Here is a 14,474-nt window from a genome sequence, read left to right on the forward strand (position 1 = left end):
TTCTTCTGGCTTTGAGAACTGATGTGGAGAGAGAAATCTGGTTCTGTCCACTTTGTCAGTGACACGCTCTTCCTGCCCTTAATGTGAACCTGGGCTCCTTCCTGTCCCTGGGGAGGGGAAGGGGGGAAGAGAGGGGGCCTCCAGAATGGCCTCACCTTCTGCAAACTCCTCCCCCTTGTCCCTCCCCCCCCCGCCACCCCCACACCCCCCTGCCAGCCAGTTTTCAGCACCATGAATGCTGCACTCAGGCCTATCTGAGGGCTCGACATGGGCCATGCCCTTGGTCTGCTGCTCTCCTTACCCCCAACCTTCATCTCTTGGCCTAAATGTTACTTTTTCAGAAAGTACCCCCCTTTATCCCTCCCCCACCCTATCGTGGGTCCCTTAATTGTGCAGCTCACCAGCCTGGTCTTTCTCTTCCCCTTGAGAGATAGTCTATTTGCAGGTGGAGGCGGTATGTTTAGTTTTTTTTGTAAGAACCCTGACCTGAGGGGAAAGGGGGTTGGCAGCGGAGCTTCTAGGGATGGCTGGAAAGTTGGGGTCAGGGGTACTGCCCACATGAGAAAAGGGCCAAGAGAAGAAGGAAATGAGAAAAAGAAAGGAAAGAAGAGCCCAGCTGGCATGGCCCAGTGGTTGAGTGGCAACCTATGAACCAGGAGATCAGGGTTCGATTCCCAGTCAGGGCACATGCCCTGGTTGGGGGCTTGATCCCCAGTCGGGGGGCATGCAGGAGGCATCCCATCAGTGAATCTCTCTCATCGTTGATGTTTCTATCTCTCTCCTCCTCTCCCTTCCTCTCTGAAATCAATAAAAATATTTTTTTTAAGGGAAGGAAGAAACACACTTCCTTGAAAGCCTAGTTAGGTGCTGCTGGCCAGAGGAGGGAGTAAACCCGTGTCCGTGGCCCGCTGCACAGGTGAGGAGAGGGGACAGAAGCTCAGTTTGGTTAAGTGTTATGGGTTGAATTGTGTCCCCTAAAAAGATATGTTGAAGTCCTGTCCCCAGGGGCTGTGAATGGATGGGCTGTACTGGAGTAGAGTGGGCCTCCTCTCACACCTGCTTCTTTCCACTTCCCTTAGCTTCTCCGTGCCTCTGCCATGGCAGCCATTCTCCTAAAGACCAGAGCCAAGGTGAGTGGGTCTCCGAGCTATGGGCTGCCCCTCGCCTCAGCATCTCCCCTTCACGGTCTCCACCTGCCACCTCTTCGTGTCCCAGCCTCACAACTGTTGCAACTCCAAGCCTCCTCTGGATGCTGCACTCCCCAGTACCGCCCTTGCCCCATCTTTAGTTGCCCCCATCTCATCTTGGGGCCCAAGAGGGTGAATTTCCCTACAGTCACAGGAATGGCTCGTTTTAGGTGCCAGTATCTTTTGAGGACGTGTCGGTGAACTTCAGCAAGTCAGAATGGAAGCTTCTGGATCTCAAACAGAGGATCCTCTACAAGCAAGTGATGCTGGAGAACTACCGCCATTTAGTGTCACTGGGTAAGGACCCCACACACACCTAGTGCCTCCCACTCTGTCTCAACTCTCTTTCTTTCTTTCTTTCTTTCTTTCTTTCTTTCTTTCTTTCTTTTTTTAAACATATTTTTATTGATTTCAGAGAGGAAGGGAGAGGGAGAGGGAGATAGAAACATCAATGATGAGAGAGAATTATTGATCGGCTGCTTCCTGCATGCTCCACACTGGGGATCGAGCCCGCAACCCGGGCATATGCCCTGACCGGGAATTGAACCATGACCAAACACTAAGCCAGGCGTCCTCAAACTATGGCCCGTGGGCCACATGCGGGTGTTTTTGCTGTTTTGTTTTTTTACTTCAAAATAAGATATGTGCAGTGTGCGTAGGAATTTGTTCATAGTTTTTTTTAAACTGTAGTCCGGCCCTCCAACGGTCTGAGGGACAGTGAACTGGCCCCCTGTTTAAAAAGTTTGAGGACCCCTGCACTAAGCCATGCCAGCCAGGCTGAACTCAGTTTATTTGTGAGTTCCTTTGCTGGTTGGTTACTGTAAGGTCAAGAATAAATGCATTTCCCCATCAGATCCATTGCAGCCCAGCTTTTGTCTCAACAGGGCAGTTTTTAGCTCAGTGGTTTGGACCTGTAAATGTTCTGGGAAAATGTGTGCCCTCCCTCATCAAACTTATTTTGCATATAAACTCATAGGTTAACGAAACTTCTGCTACCCAAAAGATGGTGCAAATTACCCTATGCCCTATTGGAGACTTAATTCACTTTTACCAAGGTTGCATTTCACATTTGTTTCTTGTTAGAATTTAGCAGCATCAAGCCACAGAGGGCCCAGGACATGGAGGCCCAGGCCAAGGCATGCAGAAGCCGGGGTGGGAGCTGGGGCATACTCCCCTGATGCATCCCGCTGCCTTTGGGGCTGCAGTGGACCCTCTTGCCCCAATTTTCCTTTTAGAGTCAACAGATTTCACCTCTGTGATTTACCCCCCACCGAGGGAGACTAGCTGCTTCCTCTGAGTTCTTTCTGACCCTCCCCAGGAAGATCTGGGCTTCCCAGGGGAGTCCAGGAATCCTCAGCTGAGTATGTTATAAGGAACTGAGACAGCTGCTCTGTGTGCTGGTGATTCAAAGGTCTTCAGTTTTTGGGGTGCAGGCAGTCCCTCGGCTCTGTTCACTTCCAGATAACTCCCTACAGTCTTGCCCCCAGTGGATCCCTGCTCTAGTCCTTTGGCTATGCCTCGGGGTATCCACACACAGAGAGGCCCCCACAAGCTTGCTGCTTTCCGCGAGGCCAAATAATAACATTTTTATCCTCGTGGCCCAAATCGCCATTTATTACAGATCCCCTGGGCCTGCCTGGCCCCTGTAGGCTTAGAGCCCCTTGCTTCTTGAGAGGGACTTTGCCCTTTCTCTGGACCCTTCCAGTGGCACTTTTTGGAGAGTTCTTTGTTCTCTGTTCCTGAAGATACTGATTCACTTCATTTCCGTGCACAGGATTTTCATCCTCCAAGCCTCACCTGGTCTCCCTGCTGGAGCGAGGGGAGTGGCCCTGGGTAGCAGACAGCCGGACAAGGGCTGCCGTAGGAACACAGGCAGGTGAGTAAAAGGTGCTTAGCCAGCTTGCCTGAGCCATTCGCATAGAGCAGCAGCCAGTGGAGGATGGCACAGTCACTTTGGGTGGGGAACTCTCTTTTGTGGTAGAATTAAATGCCCCAAGGAGTCCCCCCACCCCATGGAGGCACCAGATGAAGGGAGCACCTCCTGCTGTCTCACCCCACTTCCTCCCTTCTCACTCTCCTGTCTGTATTCCCAAGATCATCTCCTGGTTCATCTCTTCTCAGCCTTGGCATGAGGATGAGGGTGAAGAAAAAACCCTCAATAGAGACCCAGGGAGGGAGCAATACCGGTTAGTGCCCTCTGTCTTTACAGATGAAAGGATCAATAGCAAGACATTGAGTTCCAAGAAGAAACATTGTCCAAAAGCATGCGCAGGTGGCAGCAAGGGCTAGGGAGCCAGGCTGCTGGAGGAGACACCTGAGCAGACACAGAAACATGTTCATTCTGTTCATTCTCCCGAGACAGGTTCCAGCAGGGGTGACCATCACAGGGAGAAAGGCCACGGCAGCTCCTCGGGAGAGGGAAGAGAGCCAGTGCAGAGAAGGAACCACAGCGTCAGGCAGGATTCAGTGCCAAGGCCACAGAGTTCCAAAGGCGCAGAGAAGCGCTACCTGTGTCAGCAGTGTGGGAAATCTTTCAGCCGGAGCTCCAACCTCATCAAACACCGCATCATCCATAGTGGGGAGAAGCCCTACGAGTGCTCGGAATGTGGGAAACTCTTCCGGCGCAGCTTCGCCCTCCTGGAGCACCAGCGCATACACAGTGGCGAGAAGCCCTTTGAGTGCAATGAGTGCGGGAAGACCTTTACGCGCAGCTCCAACCTCATCAAGCACCAAATTATCCACAGCGGGGAGAAGCCCTTCAAGTGCTCAGAGTGTGGAAAACTCTTCCGGCGCAGCTTCGCCCTCCTGGAGCACGAGCGCATCCACAGCGGCGAGCGGCCCTACGAGTGCAATGAGTGCGGGAAGTCCTTCAGCAGGAGCTCTAACCTCATCGAGCACCAGCGGACCCACAGTGGCGAGAAGCCCTACAAGTGCAGCAAGTGTCCGAAAGCTTTCAAGGGCATCTCCCAGCTCATTCACCACCAGCGCATCCACAGCAGGGAGAAGTCATTCCAGTGCAAGGAGTGTGGGAAGGCCTTCCGGGGGCGCTCGGGCCTCAGTCAGCATCGCCGGGTGCACAGTGGCGAGAAGCCCTACGAATGCAGCGACTGTGGGAAGACCTTCGGCCGACGGTCCAACCTCTTCAAGCACCAGGCGGTTCACAGGGAGGAGAGGCCCCACGAGTGTCAAGACTGCAAGAAGGTGTTCCGGAGCAGCTTAGACCTCCTGGAGCACCGGCAGGCGCACGAATGCCGGAAGGCCTGGAGCAAGAGCGATGAGAAGCCTTGCACATGTGGCGAGTGTGGCAAATGTGACAAGGCCTTTAAGGGAAAATTGCAGAAAACTCGCCATGGAAAGAAGACTTTGGAAGACAGCGACAATGAAAAAGAGCCAGCCTCCTTGGCCCCCAAAAGTCCCCCTGCAGAGCCCCACACTGCGGATGAGAAACAGGGGATAGACTCTGAATGCAAGGCTGCCCACAGTGCCATGTGACAGGGTTGTCTCGGGAGGGCTGAGCGTCCTGCTCCCCTCCATCTTGTCATTGATGACGCAGCCTGAGCCCTGGGCTGATGACAGGGTGCCGTGTGTGTGCACAGGAGTGCGTGTGTGTGGAGCGGATGTGAGCTGCTGAAAGGGCTCTTGCACACCCATCAGGACTGCGTGCTGCAGGACACCTGTGTATGGGGCCACCCCCAGGGCACAGGCACCTTGAGTTCAGTAGAGGTGGTCTATTTTCTCTCATCGGGTCATTCACTGCACCCCAAGACTTGTTAGTGTTTCCAGGTAGAAAACACAAAAAGGCACTTTAATCCTTGAAGAGCTTATATATGGAAGGGACTTGAGGACATTAAAACTCGTGAGCTCTGTAAGTAGGCTGTGGCTTGACTGTGACATCCCCCCCCCCCCCAAATTCATCAAGAAATGGTCTGAAAATGGACTCCGGCAAATGCTCTCACACACTGCTCGTGCCTGCATTGTCAGCCTCGGCTCCGTGGAAAGGCACAGGACACCCTGCTACGGTGCTGACCCGTTCTTTTTCCAGGCCATTTGTCTTTGTGCCTGAAGACTGCAGCCTTCGACGGCTGTCCCCAGCTGCTGCTTCTCAGAGGAGCAGCGCCAGGCCCCATCTTCTCAGAGCTCAGAGCTTGGGGGGGGGGAGGGGGGAGAGGCGGGACTCTGGGGAATGGAGGGCCAGGGCCCCATGGAGAGGATGAGGCCCAGGGACTCTCAGCTTCTTTCCCCCTACCCCCCGCCCCAGAGAGTAGCCTTTTTGCACTGGTCCCTCCAAGCAGAAGGCTCCAGGCAAGACATGGCAGCATGGCAACATTTGCCACCAGCTGCCCTGCTACCTTTGGTCTCCTCCCTGCCCAACCAGGCCCCCAAGTTTGCCCCATCTGCTGCTTTTCTGCAGAAGCCACCCTGGCTTCTCTATCCCTCCTCCCCACCCTCAGTGCCTAAAGCTGCCCCCACTCCCCGCACCCCTTGTGGTTTGTATGCATCAGGAGGAAAGCCAGACGGGTTAGGAATTTGCACAGAGGGTACCCAGCCGTGGTTCTCTCGTTAGATCTGTCTTTATAGGACATTTCTGAAAATATTGGAGGCTCGGTTGCTTTGAATGTTTTTGCGTTCAGGACAATGTAAGTTGAAGTTTGAGATTTCTGCCATATGAGAGTGTCAGGGAATCGCTCCTGAAATAAGAATCCCACCCCATCTCCAGCCCTCTGAGAAGTACTCAGACCGGAGAAAGGGTCCCCCCTCCCCCCAGGCCTGGCACATGGCCCTTGTGGTGGCAAGCCTGGCTACTCTTTTCCCTCCTCCCCCTCAGCCCCGTGGAAACAGGGCAGACCCTGCAAATGGCACTTTACTGCAGGCCAGGCGAGGTTCTCAAGCTCGCGCTGGCCAGTGGGGGCAGCTGCTGGCAGGCTCTGTCCTGTGCCACCTATGCTGTCCCCGGAGCTGGGCCCAGGAGTTATGCCCCTTGGTGCTCTCAGCCCAGCGTCCTGATTCGCTTGCCACCTCCTTCCAGCCCCCTTCACTCCCAGGGGCTCTGGTCTGTCACACAGAGCGCCTGAGGGCAGGCAGGTGGTGGATATGCTGGAGTCCCCCTCTGGGCCTCCAAGGAACATGCGCTTTCCCTGCAAGACAGGGGAGGGTCAGAGACCCATCAGGAGAGTGTGGGAAGACCTGGAAGTCCAGGATTCCTTCTGAACATGCTGTTTGGGACTACAATTGCTAGGACGACTCCAGAAGTGAGAAATATAGGAATAGGTGTAGTTGTAGGTGTAGATGTAGATGTAGATGTTTTATAGAGATTTTATTTAAAAGATTTTACACATCTTTGACTTATGGAAAGTGCTTGTAACTTGCTCTTATCTCATAACCTCCTTCTGCTCTGCGCATCATATTCATCTTTGTGCCCTAGCGCTGGGCTTGGCACTTAGTAAATATTAGGTCGCCGAAGGATTATGAATTTATTCAATCACCCGCACACCAGGTGGCTGAGCCTGGATGGCTTCAGCACCCAGTGACTGGAGACAGCGGCTTTTAAAGGACTTTTGGAGGGCTTTGTCCTGGGCGTAGACTTCTTTATGCATACCCGGAGGGGAGAGAATGGAATGTGGTCACAGCAAGTGAAATGTGGTCTCAGTAAAGGGAATGTCCATAGTGACACGACCTGGAAATCCAGTTCCTGGGGGGAGGAGTAGCAATTCAATTGCTCCATCAAACCTAACAGTAAATGCTTGTGAAATGAATATCTCCCCCTTAGCACAATGAACTCAGGTTCTAGACCACAGTCAGCCCCAGCGTAGCCTGGAGGCAGTTGAAAGTTTCTGAGACTTTTGGGTTTTCCTGTAGAAAAAGAAGGATTAGGAACAGTGTCTGGAGTCCAGGGAGAGGTCATTGGGAAATGTGTGTTTTTTCTGAGATGCAGGCAATCTTTGCTAGGATTCAAGAACCCAGTCCCTATGCAGTGCAGGGGACAGTGGCCGGAGGCCCTGTGCTTGGGATCCAATCGCCTTTAACCATGGCCTGACCAGGATTGGGGCAACAGCTGTCACGTGGTGGGAATCAGGAAGAATGTTCTAGTACGTGAACAGTTTTGCTCTTACAGGCCAGTCAGTAACCAGCTTTTAATAAAGAAGAGCTGTACCCTAGCCGTTTTGGCTCCGTGGATAGAGCATCGGCCCACGGACTGAAGGGTCACAGATTTCATTCTGGTGCACGTGGGAGGCAATGGGTGAATGCATCTCTCACATCGATGTTTCTCTCTGTGTGTCTGTCCCGCTCCCTTGCACTCCCTCTAAAAGTCAATGGGAAAAAATATCCTCGGATGAGAACTAACAGGAAGGAAGGAAGGAAGGAAGGAAGGAAGGAAGAGAGGAAGAAGGAAGGGAAGGGGAAGGAAGGAAGGAAGGGAAAAGAAAAAAGAGAAGAAAAGAAAGAGTTGCCTCCCCCCAGGATAATGTCATCCCATTGATTCTACTGGATAAGCTAGCTTTTTGTCCCTCCCTGCCACCCACCCCACAACGACTGGTCTACTTTCTGTCACTGTTCATCAGTTTGTATTTCCTGCAGTTCTGTGTAAATGGAACCCTGCTGTGTGCACTCTTTCTTGTCTGGCCTCTTTTACTCTGCATAATGATTTTGAAGTGCATCCAGGTTGTTGTAGCAGTCCTTCGTTTTCATTGCTGAGTATCGTTCCGTTGTGTGCACGGACCACAGTATTTGTGTTGTTTCCAGGTTTTGGCCATGACTAATAAAGCTGCTATGAACATTTGTGTACCAGTGTCTGTGTGGACATATGTTATCGCTTCTCTTGGGTATACATATGCCTGGGCGGGGAGTTGCTGGGTCAGTTATGGATTTTGATCTTATTGCTTCGATCATCCTTGGTTGCCCTGCAGTCCTTGCTCCCCAGACACACGCTGCACATTTAAGTGCGTGCTGGGATGTGAGAGTAAGTAAGGCATATGTCTTGCCTCCATTCACAATCAGGAGCTTGTATCTGTTGCTATGATACCTTTGTTCAAAACTTGCCGCTGTTCCAAGATTTTTAAAAAGCTTTTGTCTTGCCCTGGCCGGGTAGCTCAGTTGGTCAGAGCATTGTCCTGATATGCCAAGGTTGCGGGTCCAATCCCCAGTCAGGGCACATACAAGAATCAAGCAATGAATGCATGAATATATGAAACAAACATTTCTCTCTCTCTCTCTCTCTCTCTCTCTCTCTCTCCCTCTCTCAAGTCAATAAATAAAAATATTTTTTAAACTTTTTCTGGCAAAGATTTCTTTTAAAAAATATACAGTATACACTGAGTAGCCAGATTATTATGATCTCTGAACGCATAATAATCTGGTCACTCAGTGTATATCCTATATAATAAAAGGCTAATATGCAAATTGTCCCCTTGACCAGGAGTTCGACCAGCAGGCAGGCCGGCCAACTGCCCATGTCCCCTCCCCCTGGCCAGGCTGGCCAGACCCCACCCATGCATGAATTCATGCACCGGGCCTCATATATATATAGATATATATATATATATATATATATATACTGAGTGGCCAGATTATTATGCATTCAGAGATCATAATAATCTGGCCACTCAGTGTATATTTTATTGATTTTTTACAGAGAGGAAGGGAGAGGGATAGAGAGTTCGAAACATCGATCAGCTGCCTCCTGCACATCCCCCACCGGGAATGTGCCCGCAACCAAGGTGCATGCCCTTGACCGGATCGAACCTGGGACCCCCCAGTCCGCAGGCCGACGCTCTATTCACTGAGCCAAACCGGTTAGGACAGTGGTCGGCAAACTGCGGCTCACGAGCCACATGCGTCTCATGAGCCGCGGTTTGCCGCTCTGTTGACTAATGAGTTTGCCAACCACTGCTAGGGAAAAACACTTGAAAACATTTTAATAATGTACTAATGTCTTTAACCTGAAGTCAAAACTTCTGGGTAGCCGAGACCGGTTTGGCTCAATGGATAGAGCGTCGGTCTGCGGACTGAAGGGTCCCAGGTTCGATTCCGGTCAAGGGCATGTACATTAGCTGCGGGCACATCCCTGGTAGGGGGTGTGCAGGAGGCAGCTGGTCGATGATTCTCTCTCATCGATGTTTCTAGCTCTCTATCCCTCTCCCTTCCTCTCTGTAAAAAATCAATAAAATATATTTAAAAAAAAAAAAACTTCTGGGTAAGGGTAATGCCTTAGCAGTGGTCGGCAAACTCTGTCAACAGAGCGGCAAACCGCGGCTCGTGAACCGCATGTGGCTTGCAAGCAACACTTTGCCGACCACTGGGTTAGGGCATCTGGCAAAGAATTTCTAACAGAAAAATAAAATCAAATTGAAATAAGGAAGTAGAGATTAAATTAATTGTATTTTTTCCAGAATATTCCTCACATAATATATAATGTACTTTCCTTCCATATTCTGGCTAGTTACGTGGGAACGAGGTGAAAGGAGGTAGATGGAGAGCAAGCCGGGTAGGCAGAGAAGGGGTGAGGAGAGACGGACAAAGGAGAAAAGAGGAAAGATAGCTGTGCAATGCTTGCACACTTGGGTGGAAGACACCTCGGTTATCTCCTCAGGTTGTGGGGACAGAATAGAGGAATCAACAAACAGAGTATTAGTTAGGAAAGTGGCCACAAGTAATAGAAAACCTGACTATGGTGGACTAAATAATGTTTAATTTTCTCACATAAGAAAGCTGGAGGTAGCTTGCTGGCACTGGTTAGAGAGAGCACTGGCATCTCTCTAACTAGCCTCGTTTTGCCTCTTGATCACAAAAGGGTTGCCAAAGCTCCAGTCATCACATATGCATCCAAGCACTGAAGCAGCAAGGGGCAAGAACAACTGCTTCACATCAGTTCCCTTTTATCAAGAAAGCAACAAAATCCCAGAAGCTTGCCCAGCAGACTTTCACTTAAGTCTCAGCCAGAACTGGGTCAGATGGCCACCTTTACCTGTAAGAAAGGCTAGGAAAGCAGAGGACAGAATTGTCATAATCTGTCACCTGAGGCTAAGCCCACGGAAGCGCTGAACAAAATTGGGAGTCTTATCCCCAGAGAAGAAGGTTGGAATGGATATTGTGTAGTATTATGGATTGAATTATGCAAACCCCCCCCAAAAAAAAGGAGATATGTTGAAGTCCTAACCCCCAATACTTTGTGATCTCATCCCAAGATCTTGGAAGTAGGATCTTTGCAGATGTAAATAGTTAAGATGAGGTCATCCTGAAGTAGGCTGGGCCCTTCATCCAATATGTCTGGTATCCTTATAAGAGAGGACAGGGAGGAAACGGTTGTGTGGAGATGGAGGCAGAGATTGGAGGGATGCGGCCACAAGCCAAGGAATGTCTGAGGCTACCAGAAGCTGAAGGAGGTGAGGAACGATCATCTCCTAGAGCCTCCAGAGGGAGCACAGCCATATTGACACCTTGCTTTCTACCTGTGGACCTCAGCTCTTTATGCCTAAAACCTCAGAGCCTGGGTAGCGCTGTGCCGTGCCGGCAAGAGGAAAGGAGGTCAACCTTCTTTGCTCTCCCTCCCCACCTGCTGGCACTCTGCATACTTATGTGCATGTTCTCAGGGTAGAAGTGGGTACTATCCTGACCCCTGTTTACAAGTGAGGAAACTGGAGCTCAGAGATGGATAGGAGATGTCCAAAGCCTCCCCACTAAGAGGCCACAGATCCTCACCCTGGTCCAGGGAACCTCCGCACCACAGCTTTTTCCACTCCAGGCAACTCTGCCTCCCCTCCCCACAAACTAGAGGGAATCCAACTGGCTTTCCCATTTTCCCAACTATGCCCATTTGGGGATGATTCCTTGCAAATTTTGGTGTATCCAAAGATCAAATCGCATCATTGTAGCTTTAAGGATTTCACAAAAGAAAAATGCTGTGAAATCCTGCCTTGGGAACTACAAAAGCTTTGACCCCAGTCTAGGTTCTTGGCTGATCACTCTCCTGAGAGCTGGGGAGACCTGGGAACAGGGCCAGTAGTGCTTTCTTTGGTCAGATGCCAGGCGCCTCGGTTTTCTTCCTTGTGATAAAGATGAAAAGAGTCTTCATGTTTTCAGTCAACAAATCCCCGCTGGGGCAGAGCTCTGGGCTGGCTCTGGGCTGGAGCTGGGCCCAGTGCTGAGCCAGCCTTCTTTCTAGGGACAAGGAGTGTCAGGTGCGAGGAGCAAAAATACAACAAGGGAGCGGTGGACAGGGTGAAACAGTGGTCAGAGAGGGTCTCTCTCAGAGGTGGAGACAGTTGAGCAGAGACCTGATTGGGGTGGATGTCTGGAACAGAACAGTCCAGAAGGAGGATACAGCCAGTGCAAAGGTCCTGAGGCAGTATGTTGAGTTCCTGGGGCTGCCATAATAAGCACCACAAACTAGGTGTCTTAAAATAACAGATACTTAGTCTCTCAGTGCTCTAGAGACTGGAAGTCCAAAATCAAGGTGTTGGCAAGGCCATGCTTCCTTCGGAGGCTCTAGGGGAGAGTCATTCCTTATTTGTTTAAAATATATTTTTATTGATTTCAGAGAGGAAGGGAGAGGGAGCGAGAGAGATAGAAACATAAATGATGAGAGAGAATCATTGATCAGCTGCCTCCTGCATGCCCCACACTGGGCATCGAGCCCACAACCTGGGCCTGTGCCCTGACCGGGAATCGAACCGTGACCTTCTGGTTCATAGGTCGATCCTCAACCTCTGAGCCACGCCGGCCAGATATTAGCAGCTTCTGGTGGTTCCAGGGGTCCCATGGCTTTCGGTCACATTCCTCCAGTCTCTACCTCTGTCTTCATGTGGCCTTCTGCTCTGTCACAGTGTCTTTTCTTCATCTGTCTCATAGAAGGACACTTGTCAGTGGATTTGGGACCCACCCAGGTAATCCAGAATGACTGCATCCCAAGATCTTTAATGCGATTCTATCTGCAGAGACCCTTTTTCTAAATAAAGTCACATTCACAGGGTCCGGGGATTAGGACATGCGCAGAGCTTTAGGGAGACCCCCATTCAGCCCAGTAGAGGCAGGAACATGTTCGCTGTGATTGAGACCATGTGGCTGGAGCCCAGGGAGATGGGAGGAGGGATGAGAGTAATGGGGCAGAGGCAGCCATGACAAGAAGAGTACATGCCAAGCATCTGGTTAGTACAGAGCTCAAAACAACTGCAGCCATCATCATAGCTGACATTCTCTGCCCATCTGCTAGGTGCTGGGCCCTGGGTGTGGTCCGGCCTCCTGGCAACACTGACTCCACTTTACAGATGAGAAAACTCAAGCCGGCCTGTTAGGTAACCTCTGCTGGTCACCAGGTTGGCAAACAAGGAGGGTGGAGAGCCAGGACCCAGAACCCAGGCTCTCCCTGGGCAAGGTCCGTGCACGTCAGTAAGAATGGAGGCACCATGCTGGCATGGCTCAGAACCAGGAGGTCACGGTTCGATTCCTGGTCAGGGCACATGCCTGGGTTATGGGCTGGATCCCGAGTGTGGGGTGTGCAGGAGGCAGCCGATCCATGATTCTCTCTCATCATTGATGTTCTTCTCTCTCTCTCTCTCCCTCTCCCTTCCTCTCTGAAATCAATAAAAATATATTTTTTAAAAGAGTGGAGGCTCCCTTCCGACTGCGGGATGCCCCTTGCCACCCCCATGGGGCCCGGACAGAACAGGCACACGTGGGGGGAGGTCAGTGGTTTCTTGGTCTTCCTCCTCTTTCTCCAGGAGCAGGATTCCCAGGTTTGCAAGCTGATGTGCCTGGCAGTCAGGGTCAGAGAGCAAAGAGGTTTCCAGCTGTCAGTAGGAGAACCTGCTAGAAAGCTTGTGCTCTGCCCAGTGTGCTCCTGCCTCCTTATGCTGCCCTTCTGCCTGGCCCTGTTGGCCGGTCCTTCCCAACCACTGGGGCCCACCATCATTCTGCAAGGCTGGCCCCCCGGCTGCTCACACCTCACCCTGACCTTCCCGAATTCTCTTCCTGGTCCAGTCCCTGCCTCTCAGGGTTCCAGACCCTCCACTCATCCCATAGAACAGCCCACGTGGGTAGTGTCTGCTCACCACTTCAGGTGACGGCATTGGGCTAGACTTTTCTAAAGACACCAACCCCAGGAACATTTATCAGCAGACTTGCCAAGAGCATTCCACGGGGGCCCTGGTTTTGTCCAGGGTGGTGGCAGTGAGAAGAGGCGGGAAGATGCAGGGAAGCCTGCTGCAGAGGGCACAATCCACCTGGGACACTGGAGAGGCCACACGCGGGAAGCTGAGCCCTCCATTCAGCAGAGACTGTCCCCTAGGGCAGTGATGGCGAACCTATGACACGCGTGTCAACACTGACACGCGTAGCCATTTCTGATGACACGTGGCCGCTGAGGCGGCCGCATGCCGAGGATGAAACATTTGCTGCTCCTGAGGATGAAACATTTGCGAAATAATGTTTTTTCCTCAAAGTGACACACTACCCGAGTTATGCTCAGTTTTTTGGTGAAGTTTGACACACCAAGCTCAAAAGGTTGTCCATCACTGAACTAGGGCATGCGCAGTGCAGACCCTAAGGCTGGGGACATTGGCAGCCTTTTGCCCCAGCTCAGCCCCCTGGGCCTACTGGCTTTGGGAGTTCTGGCCAGTCCTGTGGAACCTTTGCAGTGGACAGCGACAAGCCTCCTGCTGCCTTACAGCTCAGGAAGGGTCTTCCTTTTTTAAAAAAATATATTTTTATTGATTTCAAAGAGGGAGAGGACAAGAGAGATAGATAGAAACATCAATGATGAGAGAGAATCATTGATCGGCTGCCTCCTGCACGCCCCACACTGGGGATCATCCCGGGCTTGTGCCCTGACTGGGAATAGAACCTTGATGATCTCTTGGTTCCTGGGATGATGCTCAGCCACTGAGCCACACCCAGCCGGGCTGGGCAGGAAGGGTCTTCTTAAAGGCCCAGAGGCACCTCTTTGAAATGTAAACCTCAAGGGGGGTACCCCTGCTCTGCTCCTGGCTCCACCACCTGCAGCAGGGAGAACGCCCAAATGGCCGCCCGATTGCCAGGTGACCAGCTGGGATGAGTATCTGGAGAAGCATCTGCCTGGCTAGATAAAAGGCTGGAGGTTCCTTCCGGCTTTGTGATCTCCTTGGCTGATCGCCTGACATGGGCACAGAGGCAGGTCTGTCGAATGCTTATTCAGTAGTGAAGCTGTTTGTTTTTCTTTTTACATTTGTGGAGAGGACTCTGGGTGGGCAGGGTCTAGGGGGAGGGGCCTCAGTGGGAGGCTGTGGATCTGGGGCCTGGGGCAGGGATCCAGGATTC

The 14,474-nt window shown here is 51.6% G+C and overlaps 1 protein-coding gene across 1 annotated transcript; it reads left to right on the forward strand.

Annotated features, from left to right (window-relative positions):
- Positions 1-1,097: 1,097 nt before the first annotated feature.
- Positions 1,098-4,679, forward strand: ZFP92 (ZFP92 zinc finger protein). The gene is made up of 4 exons (XM_054719923.1): positions 1,098-1,130; positions 1,358-1,484; positions 2,962-3,063; positions 3,550-4,679. The coding sequence occupies exons 1-4, from the start codon at positions 1,098-1,100 to the stop codon at positions 4,677-4,679; spliced, it is 1,392 nt and encodes a 463-aa protein (XP_054575898.1).
- The last annotated feature ends 9,795 nt before the right edge of the window (positions 4,680-14,474 follow it).

The sequence above is a fragment of the Eptesicus fuscus genome, chromosome 1, assembly GCF_027574615.1.
Source record: "Eptesicus fuscus isolate TK198812 chromosome 1, DD_ASM_mEF_20220401, whole genome shotgun sequence".
In the NCBI taxonomy this organism is placed as follows: Eukaryota; Metazoa; Chordata; class Mammalia; order Chiroptera; family Vespertilionidae; genus Eptesicus; species Eptesicus fuscus.

Excerpts from the sequence above, each read along its gene's own strand:
- ZFP92 (XM_054719923.1), top strand. The coding sequence starts at position 1,098 with ATGGCAGCCATTCTCCTAAAGACCAGAGCCAAG. Across the intron at positions 1,131-1,357 it reads TCCTAAAGACCAGAGCCAAG|GTGCCAGTATCTTTTGAGGA; the intron begins GTGAGTGGGTCT and ends GGCTCGTTTTAG. Across the intron at positions 1,485-2,961 it reads CCGCCATTTAGTGTCACTGG|GATTTTCATCCTCCAAGCCT; the intron begins GTAAGGACCCCA and ends TTCCGTGCACAG.